General features: G+C 42.0%; 1 protein-coding gene and 1 long non-coding RNA gene across 3 annotated transcripts; both read left to right on the plus strand.

The window, feature by feature from the left end:
- The first annotated feature begins 4,734 nt into the window (after positions 1 to 4,734).
- LOC145109764 (uncharacterized) lies at positions 4,735 to 7,190 on the plus strand. 2 transcript variants are annotated; one of them, XR_013709195.1, is made up of 3 exons: positions 4,735 to 5,245; positions 5,343 to 6,084; positions 6,424 to 7,190. It is a non-coding gene; the product is annotated as an uncharacterized LOC145109764 (long non-coding RNA). The 2 variants fall into 2 exon arrangements; XR_013709196.1 differs by having other exon boundaries at positions 5,343 to 6,076.
- Positions 7,191 to 7,480: 290 nt separating this feature from the next.
- LOC145109846 (uncharacterized) lies at positions 7,481 to 9,080 on the plus strand. Its single transcript, XM_079046979.1, has 6 exons — positions 7,481 to 7,660; positions 7,741 to 7,864; positions 8,029 to 8,504; positions 8,598 to 8,651; positions 8,732 to 8,877; positions 8,961 to 9,080. Exons 3-5 carry the CDS (start codon positions 8,343 to 8,345, stop codon positions 8,867 to 8,869), a joined length of 354 nt encoding a protein of 117 aa, XP_078903105.1. The 5' UTR covers positions 7,481 to 7,660; positions 7,741 to 7,864; positions 8,029 to 8,342; the 3' UTR covers positions 8,870 to 8,877; positions 8,961 to 9,080.
- Positions 9,081 to 9,689: the final 609 nt, after the last annotated feature.

Genomic DNA, 9,689 nt, shown 5'->3' on the forward strand with positions numbered 1-9,689 from the left:
GAGCATACAAGCACAATCTAGTACCCCAAGCTGTACTCATGTCCTGACTGAAACTCCCAACCGATTCTTCTGAAACCTGCTATCAGACATCCCGAGAATGCGATCTCACCATTGACAAGTTTTATGAACTTCCAATTCACACTATCCTCAATTCATACAGCCGCCTGGGCCTTCTTTCTTCCTGACAAGAGAGCGAAACTTACCCCATCTTCAAAACCGCTCCTGCTTCTGAGTACAAGATCGTTTCTCCCCCACTTAGCTTCGACTAAGTCCTTACGGCACGCGAAAATCCGATGATTTACATTCCTTCCTCCCTTACACGATAGGCATGCTAACTACCAATGCCTTAATCTTGCTAGCGATCCGTCACTAGCCCACTCCAAATACCGCACGATTACCGAATACTAGATGAACACTTTCTGCATCCCCAATACTGATAATCCCCTAAGCTCCAACTGACGTCCTTAAGGTCCGAATAACTAATGCTCAGAGCAACCTCTGCAGTGATAGACCACTTCCCTTGATGCTTCCAAAAGCCATCCCAAACATCAAGACTAAAACCACCGAATCCTGACAATGGTGGATGACCACTCCATGGACCCTGACCACAGACCTCCACGTAATGCCCCTGAATCGATTTCGGTCGTAACCGAGATAACACTGGAAACTTCGAACCTATGGTGAAAAATGACCCTACACTAGCTACTAATAATTCCTGGTATGCAATTGGCATATGACAATCCGAATACAAGCAGAGAGATAACTCATACATACTATCACCTGAGACCAAGGTAAGAACAATCATAATACATATAGAATCGAAAATAACCATTGATACATGCCTGCAACATTCCGTGCTGTAATCCGGATCTCCCTCGTCTGTCACTGCAAGGTCCTACCCTCTCGCCCATCCGTAATCCTCAAGGTAGTCGGGGCAGAAGCACTCCCTGCTCCTCCCCTCATTTCCAGGCATTCGGCCTTCTTGTGGCCCACCTGATTGCAGTGAAAACATAATGGGCTTGCCCCCTGTGGGCAGTCCCTGCTGACGTGACCATCACTGCCACACTTGTAGCAGCCTGAACCCCTGGAACGACAAACTCCCTCGTGTAGTTTCCCGCACATGCTGCACTGACTTCGGCCCTTCCGACCTACCAATCGCTGATCTGAAGTCTTGGGTCTCTTCCCGGGACCCTCCAAGTACATATGATCTGACCTCCTCTTCGCAATGTGCTCCAAATCGATCTCCCTCTCCCGCGCCCTGGCAATCATAGAGTCCAGGGTCGAGCATGCTGAGAAGCTGACATGCTCCCGAATATCAGCTCTCAACATGTCATGATAGCGGGTCTCCACATCTCTACATCCCCTGCATACTGAGGCACCAACAAGGCCCTCTCCCGAAACTTGGCGGTAATCTCCGCCACCGACTCCGTCGTCTGTCTCATGTCTAGGAACTCCCTGGCCAGGTGCTGAAGCTCCACAGCCGGCGCAAACTCCTCCCTAAACCTGGTCACAAAGTCAGACCAGGTCATAGCCTCAATGGCTGAGGCTCCCAAGGAATCACCAACTGACTCCCACCAGTCTCTAGCTCTGTCCCTCAAACATCCCGCAGCAAATCGAACCTTCGACCCTCAGGACAGAAGCTCGTCAACTGTGCAGACTCAATGTCTGCAATCCATCTCCTGGCGGAAATGGGGTCCTTCGCCCCGAGGAAATCTGGCGCACCACTCCCCCTAAAGTCCTTGAAGGACAGTGTGCGCGATCCTGACTGGCTGGATGGCATGTCGCTCCGGAACGCTCTGAGGCGATCCTCCATCAGCTCAATAATCCCTTCCTTGATCGACCCGAAAATCACCGGGGTCGACTCAAGGATACCTCTCGTGATCTCAGACGCGATGAAATCGCGTAGTTCCTCATCCACTGGCTCGGAACCTGCACCCGAACCTGATCCTGATCCTTCTCCGACGCCTGATCCGCCCATTGGTCTCTCACGCAACGTCACCATGCTGAAAACATGCCATAACAACCATCAGAATACACATCACTACCGAGGGATCACACACGCACTACAAGTTCCCTGGTTTTATCTCAGCCCTTCTTGAATCGAGTACAGATCCTCTGCTTTCAGTAGTATGGGCCCCTACTACCTTCCACATCTATCCGTACTTTCCTCAAGAATTACCTCGACTACACCAAGTCCCTTTCACTGCTACTAACACTGCTCCCAACACTACTCTCATCCTAGGCTTGCCCTAGGGTATCCTCTAACTCGCTATCTTCCATCAGCTGCATAAGAAGTTCCTGTTATCTCCCCCTAACTAACTCGCGAATACCATTACATATCCCTCAGACTAGATAATTCTTCAAATGAGAGGTCCTACCCTACAACGGTTGGACTTAGACAAGAGCTGCGGAATAGGGCTAGATCTAACCTTCTGAAATTGTTTAGTCCTTGCAATATGTAACTTAACATATTCGTTTACTAGTTAATTAGAGATAACTAGAACTCCTAAAAGCACAAAGCAAGCAACATTCGGGCATTGGGAAAACTAGCCACATACTCCAATCAAGTTGTTCTATCCTCTAATCAGGAATCTGTACTAGCATGCAATTTATAAAGCTCATATAATCAGGCATAACCTAAACAGGCTATCCTACCACTGACTTATCAATACTAGCATGCAACTCAATCAATGCATATAACAGGCATACAAGGCATCCTTCCTAGATCCTTAGCCCTAAACTTGCATCCTGATCACATAATCATATCATAACATAAACTTGTATGGGTACTTTGGGAGAACTTACTTGAGCTCGGCCGATTGCACGCATCACACCCCTTTCTTTTCAAAGTTTCTTTCTCTTTTCAAAGTCCTTTCAAAGTTCTTTTATAAAAATGATTTCCCTTTTGAAAATTTTCATACCAAGTCCCCAGTTTGAGTCCAGACACGCCCGAGAGTGTGCCCGAATCCCTCAAACCAAGGCTCTGATACCAACTTGTAACATCCCCAAAATTCAAGGCCAAAAATTTCATTTTTAATATAAGAAAACCTTTAATAACGTTGCTCCAGACATTGAAAACATTTCATTTAAAACAAATATCAGAGTCAATTCCCAAGATCACATAATGCGGAATAACATGGGTGAATGCGCTGCGATCGTCCCGAGCTCCTTTTTCTTGAAACTGAAGATATCTGAAACCAAAACTGTAAACCGTTAGCACAAAGCTTAGTGAGTTCCCTAAATACGACATACCATACATATCAACTGGGCCATACATGCCATACATACTGTGAGCCATACATAACAACCATATCCATAATCAAGTAAGGTGCTATGTGCCAAACATAGTCTTGCTGTTATGCCACGGGCCGCACGTGGTCTTTCTTGTCAAGCCTGGGCCCTCTCCCTGGGTCTTATAGACAAGTGCCAAGGGCCACCCCCTGGTCTTCCATGCAAGCATCACAAAGACAACTAACATACATACTACTTTACTTGGCTAATCAGCATACAGTGTGCTAGGAGCCACCTCCTGGTCTTTCATTCATAATAGCATTCAGTGTGCCAAGATCCACCTCCTGGTCTTTCATACATAATGCCTAGGGCTAACCCCCGGGTCTTCCTACTATACATAAACTAAATGGGCCGGCATTGTGGCCGTAGACCCATACAACCAGTGATGAGAGTCACCTCGCACTGCTGAAGACTAGCTGAACACTTCTGGCTGCTAACCGGCAACTCCTGAACAGCTGATCCTTCGTCTCCCCGAACTATCAATACCCAAAATAACACTTAGACTACAATACCCTCAAAAGTCAAACTAGGTCAAACTTGGTTAAAGTCAACTTTGGTCAAAGTCAACATCCAGTTGACTTGACTCGCCGAGTTGGTCCACCAACTCGTCGAGTCCCTATTCTTTCAAAATGATACAACCCCCCTCCCCCGACTCTACTCGTCGAGTCTAGCAAGAACTCGACGAGTTCACCTTCAACCATAACATCGGGACCATCTTCAACCGGCTCGCCGAGTTCATCCTTGAACTCGTCGAGTTCATCTTCATCATATGAATGTGTCCAGTCTATGACTCGCCGAGTTCTATGAACAACTCGTCGAGTCCGTCTTCATGGGTTGGGAGATTGCCTTGGACTCGTCGAGTTCATCCTTGAACTCGTCGAGTACGATGATCTTCAAGTCCATATTGAACACAACTGGCTGAGTCCTCTACCAACTCAACACACACCCGCTATCGGAAGGGTTTTGGGCAAGAAAACGGCTTGACTCTTCGAGTCCTAAGAGCAACTCGTCGAGTCCTCCTACGTTCAAATATATTCAGACAATTTCAGTTGGGCACAAAGCATCCATGACCCAGATCTAACCTTCTAGGGTCGAAATAATATGTAAAGCCTTTGCCTTTACATCCGTGCATGACCCTTTTTGCTCAAAAGGCCATAACAACCTCTTAAACCTTGCATGGGGAGTTCTCACTACAAGAAAAATACCCTTTAATGACGCGCGAACAATGACACTCATTGATTTACGATACGCATTTTTGTGTGTCCTTAAAAATAATGTCAGCCTTCCAAAATTTAAAGGATAGAGGGCACGTATTTTTGCGTGCCTTAAAATTAATGTCCAACAAAAAAAAAATACAAACACGGAGAGCACTTGTTTTAAATGTGTGTCCTCTAGAAATGTAGCTTTATATTTTTTTTTTTATCAAACGCGCGTTTTTAAAGGGCAAATATTTTGAAGTGCCCTCTTCTTCAATCTCTCCTCTGTATCTCCCTTCATTCACACCTAGGGCTTTTTCAAGAAAATTGATTCTTCACCATCAAGTTTACATTACAAAGGGCATTCTAGGGTTTGTGACGTTTGTAGACGGGAGGAAACATTTTTGAATCCAGTTATTATATGTTCATGTTAAGGAGAAAACCCAAATCATGGATCTTGGTCCTCTATTTATTCTCGACGTGGGTTCCTTCTTCTTTATCAAAGAAATTCAAGTGAGTAGAGAAGCGTGTAAATCAATCTTCCATGGAGTCTGGTGCTGATGCGAGGAATGATAGAAGAACTGCCGAGGAAAAAGCCATCGATGATTGGCTTCCAGTGACATCCTCCAGAAACGCAAAGTGGTGGTACTCAGCCTTTCACAATGCCACCGCCATGGTTGGTGCCGGTGTCCTCAGTCTTCCTTACGCCCTATCTCAACTCGGATGGTATCACTTTTCCTTCAATCCAAGTCTTCTCTGTAAGATTCTTTTTTGGTTTAAACGATGCACACAACATGTTCGATGAAAATCCCCACACAAAATCCACTTTCATAATATACAATCTGTTTGATTCAGGGGCTTTGGAATCACAGTACTAGTCCTATCCTGGGTGATTACACTCTACACACTATGGCAAATGGTGGAAATGCACGAAATGGTTCCAGGAAAAAGATTTGACAGATACCATGAGCTAGGGCAACATGCTTTTGGTGAAAAACTCGGGTTTTATGTTGTAGTCACTCTACACAAGGACCACTGTCCAATCCTCTTTCAACTTGTGTCTTTCCTTCTTATGATATATTCTTGATTTTGAGGAAGTATACAGTCACTTTTAGGAGCCATTGGTGTTACCAGAAAGCAGGTTCCCCTGTTCTGCTGCTTACACCTATTTGGAAACTATTTTTAATATGCTTTTATATACTCACACATTACTAGAAGCTGTTTTATTCACTATTTTTTTGTTATATGAAGATTTGATTCAATTTGTTTAAGAAACTGTGAGGCTTGAACATGCTTCATCTACAAAGAAGCTAATTTATCTGGTTGGAGATTCCTTTGGTGGATCTTTAGCTCTTGCAGTTGTTGCTCATAATCCTATAATTAATTTAGTAATTACACTTGTAAATCCAGGTCAACATTTTTAATTTTTTTAATACACTTTATCTATTTATTCAATCACCCATCTTTCTTCTGTCTATTTCAGCATCGTCTTTCGAGAAATCACAACTGCCAACTCAGGTGCTCATATAGCAAATGGAGGTCCTGTTTCTGATTTTGATGAAAGATGGATCACTTTTACTGCAATGGAGGTTTGCTAGTTAGTTTCATACTTAAAATATCTTATTCTATTATTTATATAATTTATCATTTTAATTTGTTTCTTTTTTTTTTATTATTATTGTAAGAAGACTGTAGAGTCACATAACTCACCTTTTACATTTGAATGAAATGTCAATATTCTTATCCAGTTGGATGTAATAGGAATTTATAAAAAAAAACTTGTGATTTTATTACAAAGAGTGGACCATTAGAACCATTACATGTGTTCGTTTGATGCTTTTGTTATTGGTTCTGAAATGAAATAAACTTGTGTCATCAAGATGTGCCATTATTGATACATTTCAAATTGGTGATATCTTCTTTTGGTTCTTATCAGGTGGTTTCCTCTGAAGTGCCAAAGAATGTATCAGTTTCTCCTACATCTTTGCAACCTCCTGTTCCTGGACAGCTACCACATCAAGTTGCTTGGAGATGTGGGGTTCCAGGTTCAGTTGCAGCAGCCTCATACTTCTCATTCTGTCTCTTTATAATCTATCATATCACATCCTTTCAAAAGCATGTAAGTTCCGTCGCCATATCTGTGGAGCACCATCGTTACCAGATACCGTTGTCCACCATAAAGCAATGGCTTCGAAAGGGTCTCAAATACTCCAGTACTTGCACGATGACAACCTATATGACAACAACATACTCCTCTACATAGTCGTCATCTTGCTAGCCTTAACAATTTTACTATACACTTGCTGCTCCATCCCTTCAAACTTATCCTCTGCCCCCAACGCCACCAACTCCTCCTCCTTATCACAGAACCCGTCATCGGCTCAGACACAGGGCCTTAATGTTGCCACGATCAACAGCCTTCCGATCACAATTTACCATCAAAATCTAACAGTTTCGAATTTTTTAGAGACAAATGAGACGTTAGAATGTAGTATATGTCTTGGAGTTTTTAAGGAAAGAAGGTGAAGGTGTTGCATAGTTGTGGTCATTGTTATCATTCTGAGTGTGTTGATAAGTGGTTAATCACACATTCCAGTTGCCCTATTTGCAGAACTTCAGTATGTATTGAGTCACCTGTTTGACCGTATGTTTTAAAAGATGTTCAATTTTGTGGAAAGTACCAAATCAACATCAAATCGCAATGATATTATTTATTTGAAAAGCTTTTAATGTTTAATAGTAACAGTTTTAAGTTATAAAATTTAATCATGTTTTTTGTATGAAGAGAAAAGCCTGGTAAGTTATTTTCGTATAAAAAAATTCTTACAGTTCACCTTATCTATTTTGGCATCAAACATAAATATAACATGTTGGGGCCTCATACATAACTGTTAGATCATTAAAACAAATTTCATAAAAAAGTAATATATATATATATATATATATATATATATATATATATATATATATATATATATATATTACCGGTTCTGAATCACAGTACTGGTTGGTTTTCAAGGTCCGAGTGGGTTACCGGTTCTGAATCACAGTACTGGACCACCTATGCTTCCTGGATCTGGTCCCGGTCCCGCTTCTTCAGCTCCTGGTTCTTCCAATTCCGTTCATGGAACTAATCTTCCCTCTGCTTCTTCCCCTCTTAATCCAGCTGCCAGGTAATTCTGTAAATAACTTTCTTTCAATGACTTGTTTTTTGTTTCAAATTTTGATTTATTTATTTTAATGTATGTAAAAGGAGGGAAGATACGGGATCCCTAGAGCCGAGTCGTTATCGGTAGATGACCAACAAAAATTGCAACAGTACAATCAAATGTTGTGTGCAAGACCCCCCTCTTCCTCCATCATGAATTCCACCACTGGTTTGTTGACTTCCAGTACACCAACACCAACATCTGCTCAAGGAAACTCCATATATATATATATATATATATATATATATATATATATATATATATATATATATATATATATTTGAAAAAAGACTAAAATACCCTTTTATCAATTTTTTGATTTCTTTATCCAGCCCAACCATAACACGGTGGTGGCGGAACAAGCATCACAAAGTGGCGGCACTCAAGGAGTTCCTCCATACCCAATCCACCACCAGCAGCCACCACGTCCAATTTCCCCACAGCAATCGCCACGCGTGCTCAACCCTAATTCCCATCATTTCCAAGGACCCACCAACCCAACCCTCTATTTTGAGTGGGAAAAGACCTGCCACCAGTTTAAATGTCTCAATTCCAACAAAAAGCGTGCGTACTGCTTCCAGACAGAGGATTATAAGTCCATTCCATGCTGGAACTTTTGGAAGTGTACAAGCGCCACATACAATAGATGCTTCAAGTGGTGATACAAATTCCTTTCAAGATGAACAAAGTAGTTTACATGGTGGGTCCCAGATACCGAATAATATGGAAGTTGAGTCAGTTGGAGACTATGAAAAGCAGTTACAGTTTGACTATGGAAGTTTCAAATAGACCTAAAAAGAAAAAGAAGGTAAAACATCCGGTATGTTGACATTTACTCTAGTCTTTTTTTTAATTATGTTCTACTTGTTTTGACTTTTAATCTTGTTTTATGGTGTTTTAGGGATCCACATTTGACCACCGATGGCAACTTGATTCTAATTTTCAAAGTGACCAGGTAAAATTCCAACATTTAAAAAAAAGTGCTTTGTTGTAGAGTGATATCGTAAGATTAAACATGTTGATATACAAATGCAGAAGGATCACTCAAGAAGGAGACTGGATGCACATCAGTTTGATTCGAATGGACCGAAGGGGAGGCCAACACCCAGATATGCTAGGCAGTATCCGGTCGAGAGGACCGAAGGGGTAGGTCGGGCACCCAGATATGTCTGACAGTATATGTATGTTATGTGATTGTATGGTATGCGGTACGATGGGGGAACTCACTAAGCTTCGTGCTTACAGTTTATAGTTTTGGTTTCAGGTACCTCTTCAGCGAAGGGGAAGGAGCTGGCGCGGTAGCAGCACATCATACACACTCGCATTGATTTTCCGCACTTGAGATATTCTGGGATTGTACTCTGACATGATGCTATTTTATGACTTGGGTTTTCAGACATGATATATTGATTTACGGAATGATATCTTTTATGTGGTTCTCTTATGAATGCTTTTATAATCAGTTAATTAAAAATGAAATTTTTGGACTCGAAATTTTGGGATGTTACAAGTTGGTATCAGAGCCCTGGTTTGAGGGATTCGGACACACCCTCGGGGGTGTCTGGACTCAAATCGAGGGATTAAAAGCTTTTTACAAGAAAATGGTTTTCTAAAAGATAAGTTAAAGGAGTTTTGAGAAAGAACGAGGTGTGTGATGTGCGCGACCGGCCGAGCTCAAGTAAGTATTCCCTAAAGTACCCATACAAGTTTATGTTATGTTTATCAGCTTCAGTAGAACAACATGCTAGAATAGGACTAAGGATCTAGGAATGATGCCTTATGTGCCTGCTTTATGTGTTTCAGCTTATGAGAATTGCATGCTAGTATTGAGTAGACAGAAGTAGGATAGCCTGTTTAGGTTATACCTGATAGTATGAGCTTAGCATTGTATACTAGTACAGTTTCCTGTTATGAGGATATGATTGCTTGAGATCGTTCCCTTTGTCTGAATGCTGCACGCTTTGTGCTATGTGGGACTCTGAGTGATGGGAGT

This window comes from Lactuca virosa, chromosome 4 (assembly GCF_052849685.1).
Source record: "Lactuca virosa cultivar CGN04683 chromosome 4, Lactuca_virosa_CGN04683_v6, whole genome shotgun sequence".
Taxonomy (NCBI): domain Eukaryota; kingdom Viridiplantae; phylum Streptophyta; class Magnoliopsida; order Asterales; family Asteraceae; genus Lactuca; species Lactuca virosa.